The sequence below is a fragment of the Erithacus rubecula genome, assembly GCF_903797595.1.
Source record: "Erithacus rubecula genome assembly, chromosome: 3".
NCBI lineage: Eukaryota > Metazoa > Chordata > Aves > Passeriformes > Muscicapidae > Erithacus > Erithacus rubecula.
This window is the reverse complement of record NC_136689.1, coordinates 42,527,914-42,544,094: the sequence shown is the minus strand read 5'-3', so window position 1 is coordinate 42,544,094 and position 16,181 is coordinate 42,527,914. Positions and strand designations below refer to the sequence as shown.

General features: G+C 39.4%; 1 protein-coding gene across 6 annotated transcripts in view; it reads right to left on the bottom strand.

Annotated features, from left to right (window-relative positions):
* TMEM108 (transmembrane protein 108) overlaps window positions 1-16,181 on the bottom strand; it is a 158,141-nt gene that overhangs the window by 71,936 nt on the left and 70,024 nt on the right. For 4 of the 6 annotated variants that reach the window (XM_079299969.1, XM_079299968.1, XM_079299970.1 and 1 more), the window contains one exon: window positions 11,734-11,815. In XM_079299969.1, coding sequence (XP_079156095.1) covers window positions 11,734-11,773 — 40 coding nt within the window. In that variant the 5' untranslated portion in view covers window positions 11,774-11,815. Of the gene's footprint in view, window positions 1-9,420; window positions 9,603-11,733; window positions 11,816-16,181 lie in introns of those variants that run through there. The other 2 variants (XM_079299972.1, XM_079299967.1) reach the window with 2 other exon arrangements.

The following is a 16,181-nucleotide window of genomic DNA, read 5'->3' as shown; positions in this document are numbered from 1 at the left end:
GTGCAGCCATAATCAAACACCATCTGATTTCCAAACAAGGATTTGGATTCATTAATTCACTTGGATTTATCTCCCATCCTCTGACATTTTGACAGCAGGCACCTGAAGGCCCAGAGAATGTTCCCCCTAGGGGGCACATCCCTTTGAGGATTAAATGTAGGATTATTCAACCAGAAAATTTAATTTTAGAAGACAAGTACTAGGAAACTGATTTCTTTTTTTCATTCACTCTTCACACTTCTTGTAATAATCTGAATACTACTAAAAATAAAAGCAGAAGGAAGGCATAACCAATGCCTGTTAATACAAAAATAATTGGCTTAAATGAGGCACACACTCATATGCACAAAAAATAAATGGCCCAAGAATTCTTTTGAGAGTTACAATATTTTTAGCCATATGGTATTTCTTATTAATTGTTATAATTACTAAATAAGAGCCAAAAGTATGCTCAGCACTGTGTAACACATCCAAATACTGTCAACCCCTAGACTCAAATGCTTACAGTTCAATAGAGAAGACGTGCAGGAAGGAACAGGAGCTACTGAGAAATTCAATGACAAAAACAACAGCCCAAGATGGTCTGGATACTAGGAGGTGCTTTTGGTCCTACTCTTCCTGCTGCACCAGCTACGTCCCTCCTCTGAGATTGACCAAAATGGGCTCTAAGCTTTTTCTCCTCCACAGAGTCAGCAGAGAAAAAAGCAGCAAGAAAAAGGGAACATGTTTCGAGGTTTAACAATCCACACTGGCTCAGCAACACATTTTGGGCCCTTGGCGATTTATGCTGATTGCCTGTAACCTTCAAGCTGTTCTTCCTGTGATGGGGCTGCTCTGGAGCACAGCCAGCCCACAGAAACACAGGCTGCTGTGCTGAGCTGTGCTGGGAGCTCTGGGCTGCTCCAGAGCCTGTGAACCAGGGGAATGAAGCCGAAATTTTTGATGCAGTAGTGAAAACCACCGTGGAAAAGCACGTTGCTCTGGTAGAAGTGAAGTGCCAGGAGCAGGGAACGTTCACAGGAGGGGACAATGGCCTCATCAGGGCTGAGAAGAGCTGAAGACATTAAATGGTGTCACCACCATCGGCAAGAAAGAGGGATTTTTTCATGTTGGAAAATGCTGGTGAAGACAGGTGCCCTGGAACTGAGAGAAGAGTAATAGCTAGGAGCATTAAGGGATGTTCCCAACAAGAATTCAGACCAAGACTTTTCTTTAGAACTGCCTTTCATTTCTAAAACAAATCTTCCTGAAAGAAGAGCTAGTCAAGTCTATGTACATCTCCACTCACCCCGGGTCTTCTGCAGCTCTGTAAACTACAAGGAATGAATACAAGGAAAAAGTTTTTCTTTTTCCTGTAGGAGCCCTTTCTTTGACAATGTACACTAAGCTTTCTCTGTCTTATCCTGTCTCCAGTTCATTCACCTCCACCAATCCCCTAGAGGCTGGAGGATTTATATCTGATTCCCTGTCAGTCACATCCATGCTCAGCAGTGACTGTGAAACTAATGGTCCCAGTCATAAATGTCCCAAGGGCAAGAAAAGATGCACTGCAATGTGCATAGCTGAGGCTCAGGGTTCTATAACTCTTGTCTTGCAGATGACCTCTCCCATAAGGGATTGCTAAGCATGAAAAAAAAAAAGCAAAAAAAAAGCAAAAAAAAAAAGCTGCTACTACTGTCCATTCCTAATAAGCTGTAAACACTACTCCATTCCTCCATATCCTCCTTGTTTGCTTCTGGGAATCAGCCTTGGAGAATCCTCCTTCCCTAAGCACCTATTGCCCTTTCTCCAGCACAAGCTTCATCTTTAGTAACTTTCAGAGCACCTCTGTGCAGTACAGACTGTAATGTGATTAACTTTATGCTTCACGACCTCAGCATTAAGAAGTAGGTCCCGGGGCAGGGATTTAACGTGAGGCTTTCAGGCATGTACAGAACCTTGATCAGAAAAACAGCTCTTCCTTCCTGAAATGGCACAACAAAACAGCTTTGAACTAGGTGAAATGGCCAGGTTCTCTAAGGAAAAAATAGTGTCAAACCCTAGCACTGTTGAAGTGAGCAACAAAAAAATGGGAGATAATTGATCCATTCTACCTCCAAGACAAGGCAGAAAGTTCACAGGTTTTTAAGCCACTTTTTTTCTCTCCCTGTGCTTTAAGGCAAAACTGTCTATACAAACACAAGTGTTTTGCCCTGCAAGCATGCTGTTATTAATTTATCAGGTTCTCTTCTTGTTTGTTATCTTTACTTTCCTCTCTTTGACATCTTCATTGCAGTGTTTGTATGTTAATTGCTAATGCCCCCAGCAATGAGAGGCTGCAATAGCATAATGAATTTGTAGCCTCCACAGGGGCGAGTGAAATCTAATGCTCTAGAAGATAGTGCAAAGTCATCATCCTTCCCTTGCAATGCTAACTTAAGGAGGCAGTGCCTTTTCCAAATACCTAAAGAATGAGAAACTTCGTATTAGAAAACTGAGTGTCCCTCACAAGCTGTCTGCATGGGGATTCCAGCAGCAGCAGAGCCATGGGTTCTACAAAATGGATTTATAATGTGGCCAGAAATCATGCTGCTTCCCACAGTTTACACCAAAGTACTGCCACTAATACTCACTAGTTCACTCTGAAAGTCATAATAAAATGTGATGTGAAGTCTTCTGTGAGTACACAAAAATTTCAAACTCTTTCAGGGTCTCCTGCAATGACTCATAACAACTGATGGCATTGATCATCAACTTATTTAAGACCAGTATTCCTCAGGGATGAGAGAGAATTGCTTGTTCATTTTCTAGCAATAAGGAAAGCCCATGGGTTAAAAAACCTCATGAGACAGAGTTTGTTGTGTGGTCTGAACATTCCCTCTAAGCAATATTTTAGGTTCCATGCAGAGCAAGCTTTATTCTGCCACAGCACACACATTTCTACTGATGATGGCAGTGGCTGGAAAGATATTTACATGTTGCTACAGTAGAGTTAGGAACAACAGTCTAATGAATACAGAATAGGCACTCAATAAATACAATCAGCACAAGTGTTTCAATGGCTATGTGAAATACACCTAAAGTTTGCAATTAAACCTGCAATAAGAAATGGATGCATTTACTTTATTATTAATATATTTACTTTATTATGAGGAATATCCAGGCATCTCTCTAGCCATCCACACTGTTTTGCTCCTTTCCATATGCCTTCTTTTTATTTTCCCCCTTCCTTATAACTTGGTCTAAGCACGCACTGAATATTAGTCACCAATTCTAAGGCAAACTTTTTATGCTCTGTGTAGTATTACACAGTTTTGAAACAAAGTCTGCTCCCTTAAATTAGAGGAAAATGGATCAGATTTTCCAAAATATCTTGGCACACTGTATTAGAGACATGCCTCGTGCACTTCTTCTAGACACCTGCAGAAGTTTCCTGCTCTAGCCACCAGGAAGAAAGCAGGTTGACCTGCTTAGGTACTTAGGAAAATTCACTGTGCCAAAATCAGTTATTAAGCATTTTCTGATACAGAAAACCTGGCCCCAGAAATCCTGTCCTTGGCCCTGGATATGACCAGGAGCCTGGTGTTGAGCAAAAGGAATAGCTCAGTAATGGGAAATCTGGCCAGGTTACACTGCACTATTCCTTCAGAACCTGAAGTGGTGATTCCTCCTGGGCACTTGTGATGCACATTATGAGATAAACACCAGCCAGAGTGAGGCCCAGCACCTCAAACCCAAGGAAACATGGCCTCAGTGTTGTGGTGCCCTAGCCTTCTCTAGCTGAAGGGCTCTGACCTGCTATAATTTTTTTCTCCTCATTTCCAGAACCTTTTGTGAACCCAATAGAGAGATGGCTTTTAGTTACCAGAGCAGGGATACAATATTTTTCCTACCAAGATCACTTTTCAAATATCTTGTGTAGGACATATAACAAACATCTTCCTCTTTTCCAAAAATAATATGGGGAATAAAATCATGTGAAAGGAGACAGTGGCTTTTCCCAGACCTTGGGAGCACATCCTGCCCCTGAAGTTTCAACATTAGAGGACACACATAGTTTAAATCAATAATGTACTACAAAACAACACATTCATGCCAATTATGTACAGGGCCTTGATTTGTCAAGGAAGTTTTGCAGATGCCTGTCTTCAAATAAAGACCAGATGGATGCAGTGCTTCTGGAAGCAAAGGCTTTGTTCCAAAGGCTAACCTGGATGATGTTTCACACCAAGTTTTTCCACAGGTGGAGTTTTGAAGTCTTCTATTGAGTTGAATGTGCTTAATAGCTAGGAGCATTTTAGTGTATGCCAAAATGTTTTGGTGTATACTCAAGTTCTTTGGAGAATTTTTGTTGATCCACAAAGGGCATCCATATATTTTCTGTTTAGAGAAGGGACAGGGATAATACCCATCACATGCTACTGAATGAGATGACAACTTTTTGCACGTGTATTTCTTCCAAACTCTTTCCACTGCCTGCAATGAGCCTATTTTACAAATAAATTATTTACACAGCCTGCAGTGAGCTACAAAGGGCACAAGTGAGCAATGAAATCTGCCATAACATCCACAGTTATGTCTTTTCTGCTCAAAAATGATGGAATGTAGCATGCCAAAGGGTGGCTGGAGGGAGAAAAGTTCAAAGGCATTGCAAGCAAAGACACTTCTAACATATAAAAGTTTCAGCACCTAACATGGGGGTCTAAACATTGCTTTGGTACTGGTACCAGTGGTACAAATCCTTGTGCAGGGCAGATTGCACATGGGGAATATCAGATAACAATGTAACAGAGAGCTAACAGCAATTTTTCTGTGTTTCCCACAGGAACACTGTCAAAGGCATTGGATAATTCATGGACAGGAGACACAGGTGTGCATGTTGACATACAAAATTTTCTTATTTCAAATTATTGGAACATAGGTCAGTGTAGATTCAAGCCCAAGGCTAGAGGCTGCTGTAGGAGCAGTCTGGCTGGGGATAACAACTTAATTTACATATTTAACTGCTGAATTAGGCTTTGATTGCAATATTGTCAAAAACCATAGCACTGCCTCTTAGGCACAGCCAGGAAGAAAAGAAGGCTTTGGGGAAAGAAATGAATGTTTGACAGGTTATTTTCATTTTATAATGCAACATATCAAAGCAAACTGGGAACATGAAGGCTGGGAATAAAATCCCAATCCTACTAATGTCAATGGGAGTTTTGCCATTGAACTTAATAGGACTGATATTTCATGGTTGCTAAACCTGCACATCAGCAATATTTCTTCCTCCACTTGATGCTGGGTCTCAAAACACACACATGATTTTGCACAGGCTCCTAAGTCTTTGTTCCTGAAGCTTCATTTCTGCTAGAGATGGATGAATAGACTTTTGAAAGGGAAAATAGAGGAAAGTCACATTTGTACTCCCGCCTATTCGCTCTCCCTCTAAAACATCTCTCTCAGGGCTTGAGGCAAACAGTACTGAATCTAAAAGAGATTAGATAGATATGGGTCACACAATGGGGATCACTTCAGGTCCAAAACACAAATAATTCACACCGTAAGAGGGAAGTAATACTGTGGAGTTATATCAGATTTTTGTTTTACCAAGGTGGTAAGGAATTTTAAAACCAAATTGCAGCATTTTCAAATTTGGCTAAGCATACATATTTATATGCATTTCCCTAATATCTCTTGGTTTTCTAGCATACTAATAATGGACATTGTTACTGGAATGTCATACAACTGGGTGTGAATGCTTGATGAATATAAACACTGTGAAGAATCTGCGCTCAATAATTTTGAAAAATCTACAGGGTTCTAGTGCAAATAGCACCAGTATAAGTATAAAATTGAAGGTGCTTAATGCCAAGAACATACTCAGACTATCAAATGATATGTGCAAAGGCATGAATTGCTTGTTTGCAAATAGAAAGAGCAAATATAATAATGTAACTGCCTGTTGGCTTTTTATTCCAAATTCAGTGTCAAGGACCTTATAAACCATGACTTGAAATTCTACAGCTGCAGGCCTATTCCACATCTTTCTGTGTTTCAGCAAATCTGCAAGAAAAGTAGAGAACTTTTCACAATATGTTAGTTGTTTGTGTTGCTATGTCCTGAATTTTTATCTGCTCCTGGCAAAACAAGGCAGAAGATCCCACCCCACAGATGTACCCAAAATTTGTTAGAGACTTCACACTATCTGTGAAATCCTACCAAACTGTAATGCCTTTAAGGGCATGAATGTTCATTGAACCAGCAAATTTAAAATAAATACTGCAAGCTATTCATGGGAACAATCTCAGTTTTAGAATGGCAAGAGCCATCCGATTCACAGAGTTTTGCTTATTCAGACAGCAAGTAGGAACATTCCCTTTTCTATGTGTGTGTGCAGCTGAAATCTCACTAAAGGGCACAACAAGGACACTGGACTACATCTGGTAAGAAAATGTATATTCTATTTAATTTCTTTATAAGGTGCACTGGTTTGCTTTTCAAGTCCCCTTTCAAAAGGTCTGCTTTCCAGGACAGGATCACAAAACAGAAGGTTTTTTCAAGAAGGCAGTTTTTGCTGAGAAACTGAAGCAGCAACCTTTAATTGAATTCTGGGAAAAGGAAGTATTGAGGGACTGCTTGCTGTGAGCTGCCTGATGGGCAGGCTGTTACCAAGCCACGTGATTCTCAAACACAAATGCCTCAACCCAGTGAGTATCCCAAAAAGCTTTGTACATGATACACTGCATAGCCAGAGGCTGTTTACCTTTCTAATTTTTAAGCAAACCAGATGGAATCTGTTGCTGGATAACCACTCCCTGCTGCTGTCTTTGCTCAAGCTAATACCTGCCAATCTAGCAGAGCACAACAAAAATGATGTTTTCTCTCTTCTCTGTGAGTCTTTGTGAATGACAGGAAGACATCTTCTGCTGTTGCGTATCAAGTGATCCTCAGTATCTTTAAGCCCATGTCAGCTTTACATTTCTAGCACATGGATTAATTATACATGGCTTGTGCAAGCTGAGAGCTCTCTGGAAGCAAGCAGGCTCATTTGCACTAGGGACACAGTACCTAGTGGTCACAGGAACAGAGGGTTTGATAGGAGCTTTTGAAATCATCTAAATTACCTCTGTCTCCCCTGAGAGATGGGGTTTTTTTCCATTCAGTCCTTCAGTGGCAGACTTAAATCCTCCTGACTAGCCTGTTCTAGGGTTTCAACACCCTCACCTGATACAGCATTTTTGCCTGATGTCTAATGTCAAGCTACCTGCTCTTTAAATCCATTTCTTCACGTCTCATCTACTACTGTGGGCAGAGAGCAGGTTATTCCCCTGCATGTGGCAGCAGTCTTTCTTGTACTGTTACCATGCCTCTGCACTTGCTCCAAATGAGCCATGTGTAATTGTATAAAGGAGCCATCAGTGCACACCATCTAATTAATAACACGTAATTATTCACAGACAGCGTTTGGCAATAGAAAGAAATGCTGGTGGGTGTGGATTCCTACCAGAGGCAAGAAGCATTAGGAGGTATTGCTGCTCAACACCTTTCAGAAGGTACTTAGGACTGGGTCTTCTCTAATACAGGAATTTTACAAACTCACATTGCTTATCAAATATTTAAAAGATGAGTCCTTGGGTTTGCTTCAGACTGGAATGGAGTCCAGGCTTGTGCTAACTCTTTCTGCAGGGTGAACTTCACTGCAAAGACTTGACTGAGAGGCAGCCAGGCTGCCAGGTAACACTGGGGAAGGTGAGCTACACCCACAGCAAGGGGACACAAGACTTGTGACAGCCTGTGTTATAAGGCACGGCCACTCACAGTCATTTTTGCTCATTTTACTACAGAGTGTGGTACATACTTGCAAAGAGAAAACTCTTCCTATTGATATCACTGGGCATCATGCCAGACTTCTGAGATGAAAGAGTGATACTTGGGAACACACTAAGTGATAATGACATGAAGAAGCACTCAGATGGCCTTTTATTTCAGATGCTGTGGTGACAGGTCCTCACACAGACCCTAGTGCTGTAAGTAAACAAGAAATAAAAGCCCTTGATTTTTTTCAGGAAAATAAGTCCCATATAGAGGTTATACACCAAGAGCTCCATCAGTTACCTGTCCCCACATTTTTCTCTAGCTTACATACAACCTGGAAGCCCTGAGTGTATGCATGGCAAATTATAGTGTGCATGTTTCATTACAGAAAATGCAGACATATTGTGACTCATGCTGTAGGGCTTAAATCATCACATTAGATCTTTATAAAAAACAGAGATCGCTCAGCCTCATGGGAAAGACATTTGCATCTTCATCATTACAGACGCAACAAACTTCATCCATAAAGATGTGCCTAGAACAAATGGCAGCAAATTGTGGACACATGTTTTGCTTTAATTGGCCCTCATCAACTCAATCTAGCTAGTGACTTCAAAGAGCCCTTACTAAGAAACCTCTTCCAAATTTTTTGTTTCAATCTTTTTGTCTTTTTTTTTCTTTTAATGTCTTAAGAGATTTCAGATTAAATGGAATCTTTGAAGATACAGTATGAAAGCACTACTTCTTTATAGTTTTACATCACATGTGTAATTACTTATTCATAAATTATGAATGACTAGAGGTAAAGTAGCATCGCCCGGAGCCCCTGTCCTGGACCAAGTGTGGCACTACAATTTTCACAAGCTCAACCTCTTGACAGCTGGGATCAGATTCAAGCCAGCTACAACTCTGTTCAAAAGAGCAGCTGTTGCTAGTGCCATTTTCACATGCTATTCTTGATCAGCATGAATGGATGGAATGTGCTCTTTTTGGAAAGCACAGCAAAAGAATATGGATGGCAATAGAATGCTTGCATAACTCATGTGAAATTCACCAAAAAACACAGACATAACCTACAATCAAAATCTTATTTATATATGGGTCTGATTTTTAAAAATGCACCTAACAAATCCCACTGTTTGACAATCAAACCAATATCTACATAAGTCTTTTCTTCCAGCCCCAAAGACAAGGAGCCCTATAGAGTGTAGAGTCCTACTGTCTCAGACACTGCACAAACAGCCAAGCACAGCACGAATGAACAGAGGTGGAAAAGAATTCACAGATGAGTGTAGCCACTACTGGCCCAGTAGCACAGCTGGGAGTCCAGCAAAATGTGGCAAGCCTCATAACAACACACCAGTTTGGAGGTGAAACTGCTTCTTCCTGTATTTCTTTTCCACAGGCACATCCACAAGCACACAGAGTCTGCTCTCCATCTAATCACTGTTTCTACAGAACCCACCAATGCTTTGTTCCAGCTATCCTAGATTTTCTGTTTATGCACTCCCTTTGTTCATACTTGCAAGAATGCACACTCAGGACACTTCTCTCTGTAGCCCTGACCTCACTCACTCACTCATGCCACAGCAGACAAGATGAAAACATTGCCACATCACAGAGGCAGCACCACAGACCCACTTGTTGCAGCTGCAGATGAGGAAGGCAGGCAGGTAGAAGACATTGGTGAATCAGCCCAAAGCAGAATATCCTCTAGTGATACTTTCTGTGAAGTTTGCTTTTTTTCTTCAGCTGTATAATAGTAGCAATTTTCCTCTTTTGTCCAAATGAAACAAAAAATACCATGCTGAAGGCCCTTCTTATACCACAAAGAACAGTTAGAGGAAACACATCAAAGTAATTTCCTCTTCCTTGGACAGAATGCACTCTCTTGGAGATTGTTTTTAGCACTGTGATGTAACTGGGGAAAAAGTGAGCTTAGGTAACACACCTCAGTGCATCTAAAAGAAAGCTGATACAATACAAATTAAGTAACTTGTCACAGGCTTTTTTATAAACCAACCAGTGAAAAATACATTCCACATGCCCAAAATACCTCTTATATAGCTACAGCAGCTGCTGCATTTGGTAATGAAAGTACATTTGTTACAAATTTTTGCTGCACTCCGAAAAATAAAGCAGTTTTCCCCTTCATTAGAAGTAGTAAGTTCAGAATCCATCTTTTCAAATTACATCACAGAGTTGACAATATTGTTGCATAGTCATGCTATATATATCTGTGTGTGTATATACATATATATAGTTCTCTCAGTTTTTTCCTCTTTATATTCAGTGTTGCTCTATTTGCCACCTATATAGTCAACATATGACCTTGAAAAATACAGTTTAAAGCAACAATGATAACAAAGGGGAATGCTGCCAAGCAGGGAAACATGGCATTAAAAAACACAAAAACAGTTACAGAAAGATTCAACAGTTGGATGAACAGTATAGCTTCCTTCTTTTCCCAACATTTTGGTAGAAATGTGTTTGCATGTTCTGCTTCCTATTTTCTTTACAATGAACCTAACGTTGATCCAGAAACCAAGTTAGTTTTAGAGTTAAATGACATTTCAACATGGTGAAATGCAGCAAAGTATTCTGGGTCCTGAGCAGTGGTAAAAACACCACAGCCCCCAGTGCTCTCAGTGGGTTTCTCCTTGAGGAGCTCTTCTCACACTGAACTCCAGCCAGGCACTAAACCTCTGGACCCAAAATAGTGCTGCTGGGCAGGTCAGGTCATGCAGGCACATCTGGCCCAGCTTTATGCTCAAGCAGAATAATCTTGAAGCCTCTCCCCTAATGTCATGAGGACACATGTCTGTTTCCCCTTTGTCACAGGAGAAGCTGTAAATAGAATAAGAACATCAACCAACCTAGCAAAGCAAAAGAAATCTCTCACTCTATACCCTGATGATCATGAGTAAAGCACAGATATGATAGCAACCAGATTTCTGCAACAGCCCATAAAATATTTATTAGATTTCATTTTCACACATCCAATAAAATTAAGAGTTCTTCCATTGCTCATTCCAAGCATATTAAGCTGATTTTCTTGTTTTTATCTTGCTTTAGCCAAAATAAGAGAAAGCCATACAAAACTGTCTATGAAAAATGTATATTGGAGTGAGATATTCTGCCAAATTGAAGTGACAACATTGAAAAACTGGGTTTTTTTTTTTATTTTTACTGAAAATTAGCAATTTCCCTTGTAAAACATGACAGCAAGTGGTTATATTTACATTTTGTCTAGTCCTACTTTATTTAATCTCTACAAATTTGAAGAAAAGCTATTGCTTTTGATGCTTGTACTGAAAATTGTCAGTTTACAAAAATGCCCAAACAGTGTCAATATTGCTATATCCCTAAAACCTTTCCTTACTGCCATGAACAGGGAAGCCAGCCCCTGTCTACACAGTCTAAATTCTACCTGGTGGTTTTGCTGGACTTTCATATTGGATGGACTCCTCTGAAAGCCAAAACTTAGAAAAAAAAGCAACTTATAATCTCAGGAAGTCACACAGAATTTAGGTCTGTGTGAGCCTAGACTTTCCCTCACCCACACATCTTATTGAGCGGGACAGCGACCACCAGAAATGCCAAGTGGGATTGATCCCAGTTCCAAAAACGTTGCATTATTTCTTCCAGCCACCATCCTCTGTATCTACATCTCGTTTTCTGAGACTGATAGTTCCCTCAGTTGCAAGGCAAAGCAGATCAGTTCTATTCTTGTACAAAACTGCAGAATCATCTGATCCTTCAACTCATTTCTTAATACATCTCTAAATATCTCAGACAACTGGGTAATTTAACTTCCATATGGTTCCTCCAGGTACCTGAAGCAAGACATGTGGTTAAATATTTCTCTGAATTGTGCACTGCATGAATATTACTATCTTACATAAGGATTTGAGTACTTCCTTTCTTACAGAATAAAAATTAATATTTACTTACTAAACAGTTGGCAACAGAGGACCTGTAAGCTTCTCTTCATGGTATCATGTGGTCTTGCTGGTCTGCCAGTTTATTCATGATTCTGTCAACAAAAAAGGCAAGAGAAGGAGAAAATTATGTACAAAAAATATAGGCTGCCTTGTTATACCTGTTCATTGCAAAACTAGATGAAGCTTCACAGGAAAACTGTATTGATAGGCAATGGGAAATTGCCTAACTGCACTTTGGTTTAGCCACGCTCTCCAACAACTTGGCAGGGGAGGATAGAGTCATGGCCAAACAGGGAAAAAATTCTCAAGAATATGTGGAATAAACACACTGAAAATTACTTTCATGTCATGCTTATGGCTTGATAAAATTAATTTTACAGTAGTCTTTTTAGTTTGGAGGAAGGGCCTCAGTGGAGAAGCATAGACAAGATGCAGACACCACCAGGCAGCTGTGCTGGGCACATGGGGCTGTAGTTGTCTCCCTGAGCTCTCCCTCCCATGTCTCTCAAGAAGTACAGCATGGAGAAAGCCCCAAGTCCCTCTTCCCCAGTGAAAATTTCAGTGGTGCCAAAGTGGAGGAGATCCCAAACTCAGCTGAAACTGTAGCACAGAGGGCAGCTTTGTCCTGGCATTTTTAGCTTTAGTCAGCTGCTATAGGTCATATTCCTTCCTGATATACCCCACCTGGGCTGGAGAACCTTCTCTATGTCTCTAGACATCTTTTGTTTCTTCTAAACTGAGCTGTCTTGCTGCAGAAGGGGATCTCATAATTCTTGTGCCTGCTGTCTGAAAATGTGATGTGGCAAAAATATGGGACCACCCTACCTCCCTGCCTTTGCCCACTTGGGGAGTAACTAATAATACTTTATGTGTCCTCAGATGGTATTTTCAAATACTTGACATGGATATTTTTTCACCCTGGTTTAAAAGATATTACAAAAAAATAAATCTCAATCATGGTGATATTAATTATTCACGTTGTGAGGAAAATAAATGCATAAATCAGAAGTGAAAAGCAAATGTGGTCCCAAAGCACTGCTGTGAGTAATGTCTCACTGAGTACCCAAAGACAACACAACAATCAAGCTTTTTTTTCCAAAATAAAGAATTTGCTAAACATTCAGAACCAACTGCGAAAAGCAGGACACTGAGACCACCTCCTTGAAAGACCCTTGGTCAATATTAAAAAGCATGTGGTATCCTCTAGCTTTCAGTTCAACACATTTTCATCTTCTAAACTCCTAAGGGACACTTCTGAGTCATTTTAACATGCAGATAAATATTTCAGAGCTTATTTAAAATGCAATCTTGAAGACATAAGATAAACAAGTCAAACCAACGAATAACACCTTTGAACTGCATAAATGCTGCAGAGCTTGTGAAAACAGCTATAGTTGACTTCCATGTGGAAAACTCAAAAGGATCATGATTTCTGTTGCCTGTAACAAAAGATGCTTGGGTTTTGTTGTTACTCCACACGAAAGCTTATGCACACAAATGCTGTGTGCTTCGATTTCTCCACACTTTCCATTTAAACTGGATCTTAAAAACATCTCTATAACTTGCAGAAATGTCAGTATTTGCAAGGCCTTTTCTCCTAAATGGAAGCCATCACCTATGAATTAGCTCACCATTTTTTATCAGCATCAGCATTAGAGTCATGCTATAGTTTTATCATGGAAACTTGCTGAGGGACTTCTCTTTACCCCTTTTTCCCTATGGTTTACCAAGTGATGAAACAGATGTAGTGAAAACCCTCAGTCTTCATGTATAAACAGACATAATATAATCTATTACAGCACTCTTCAAAGATGTATATACAAAAGGTCTGTGTTTAGCCACTAAGATATTAATAAAAATATATTCAGGAAAAGACAAGAACCACTGACAATGTAGAAACCACATAGTAAAGTACTCTTACAAAGTACAAATAAAATTAAGTTTCTATCAAAACAGGATTTACATGCACTGACCCAAGGGAAGTCATAAAAAATAAAATAGAAAAAAGGGAGAATCTGAAATTGCAATCCTAAATCCACATTATTGACTTCATAAAAATTTGAACAATGCTTGGCAATGTTGATGTGATGCAGTTCTTGGCTGTGAACCACAATTTTTTTGTATTTCTCTTCAGCCTCCATATTATTGCTACCCTAATGCTATAATAAATAAAGGTTTTTGCTTATAAATTCTGTATTGTGGTAAAAACAAATTGCATGGGTTTGTGCATATATTTATTTAGACCAGTATATTTATTTAGACCCTGTGCTAAGGAATATGAACTAGTGTGCATATGGGCAAAGAAACAAAGGTTTTCACCAGAAAACTTTACTGTGTTCTTCTGTTGGTCTCAGTTAGAAGATTTATCCTCTTGACCACATGGCCATAAAATTATATATGAAGAACTCAGTGAACATACATAAATGAAATGTTGCCATGAATTTACAATGTCTCAATTTCCTCAAAGTCCTTAGTGTGACTTGGGCTTAACAGAAGAGAACATTTCAGTGGGAAGGGGCACACAAGGATCATCTAGTCCAACTAATTTAAATTTTAAAATGTGGAAAATGCTGCAAATAAACTTTCCACCGTTTTTAATACCTTGTTTCTTGTGTACAGGAAATGTGGACGAAACAAGGACTTGTTTAATTGTGAGGCAAGAGACATCTAAGATTTATTTGTATAATTTTGTAATCCCAGGAACATCAGTGAGGGGTTTCCAAAGGCAGAGACTGCTCGCAATGATTAGCAAGGCTACACAAAGCTGAGGCAGATGAATCAGTCCATCAAGTCCCTGAATCCAGACCTGGCATGAGAACAGAGGAGCCACTGCTGCACCCAGCCAGGTGAAAGCTCCAGCAGCCCACTACCCTGACTCAAACATGAGCTGCCAGCAGGACAGCAGGGAAATGATTTGTGAAAAAAACAGTGCAAGGTAATCTTTACAGCCTGGCATAGACTGCTCTGTCTCCAGCAAGCCTGAGTGGAATAAATTATCTCAGATGCCATACTTTTTAAACTTGAGAATAATTATTCCTTACTTATCTCCTCCACGTCATACAATTTTAGTCTTCCATTAGATCATTTAGCATCTCTTTTTCCAGCTGAGTAATTCCTGTCTTTTTTCTTTTTTCATAAAGAAGATGTACCTTATCTTGATTATCAATGATAATTGCCATGCCTTAAGATGAACTTATCCATTACAGTTCAGATCTGAGAAGCAGGGAACAAAATTGTATGCAGCCACCAAAATGTGGGTGTGTACTGGAGTTTCATACTGCACAGTGATATTTCCTGTTTCTTCTCTACTCTCTTCTCAGTTGTGCCCATGATTCTCTTTGTCTTCATCACTGCTCCTGCATTAGTCATCTGTGGAATTTCATCTGCCATTTTTACCATGCAATCATTTACCACCTTGACTTTTCTGAGGGATAGCAATGAAAGGCTGAATTACTATTATCATTATTATTATACTAAAAATATATACCTATAATTTATAAGGACTTCTGAAGTTGCCATAGTTTCTACAATAATACCTTCCAATCATGGAAATTCTTCTGTACCTCTAAGAAAACAAAGCAAAATCTCACTAGCTCCTTTCTGAGTCTCAACTCATGTCCAGCTATCAGGACACTCTTCTCAGGGCTCTAGAGATACATTTATTTATCACAATCAAGGAAGGTTACAGATTGAGTGGCTGGTAGCTGAAAGTGCTCTAGTTCACCAACCCATGTTGTCTCAGGTACCTGAGTATGTAATTTTAGGCACTAATAGATTAGCAAAGTTGTGCATATGCAGGTGGAAAAGGCAGACACACAGACAGCTCCTGACTTTGGGCAGTTTAATTTAAAACCAGAGTATTGCCACCTGTTTTAAATGTGTAAACTGCCACAAGAAAAAAAAAAAAAAAAGAATGAGCAGAAACAGAAGTGGTCTTGGAAAAAAACGGAGTTTGAAAATGTGTGCTAAACTTCAATAATGCAAAATCTAATGGAGTCTCTGAGTTTTGAATTCATTTTATACTCCTTACTCATTTCTTCAACAGTTCTCTGAGGTTTTTTGGGAGTAGACTTCACCAAAATATTCATTTTGAAACATACTGAGCTTTAATGTTTGAGAGCCATTCTGACTATTTGAGGGAATTCTCTGATACAAATATACATGATCCCTGAGAATACTTTTTTATTAAGCATTCTAAAGTTAATTTCTGATATTTTGGTCTCCAAATAAAAGGGCATATTCCCAAATTGCTCTGAACTCCCTCTGAAAACCAGGAAATAAAGGTGTAATTATGACTTTTGTTTCAGTTCTGTATTGCAGTTCATACAGGTGCACTTACTGACATACTTTGAAACAAAGCAATAAAGTTAGTGCAAGTTTGTAGTCAAATCAATGTCAAGTTTGAAATAGTTATCTTTCATAGTTAAATTAAACAAAATTTGTATCCAGAAAAGGTGT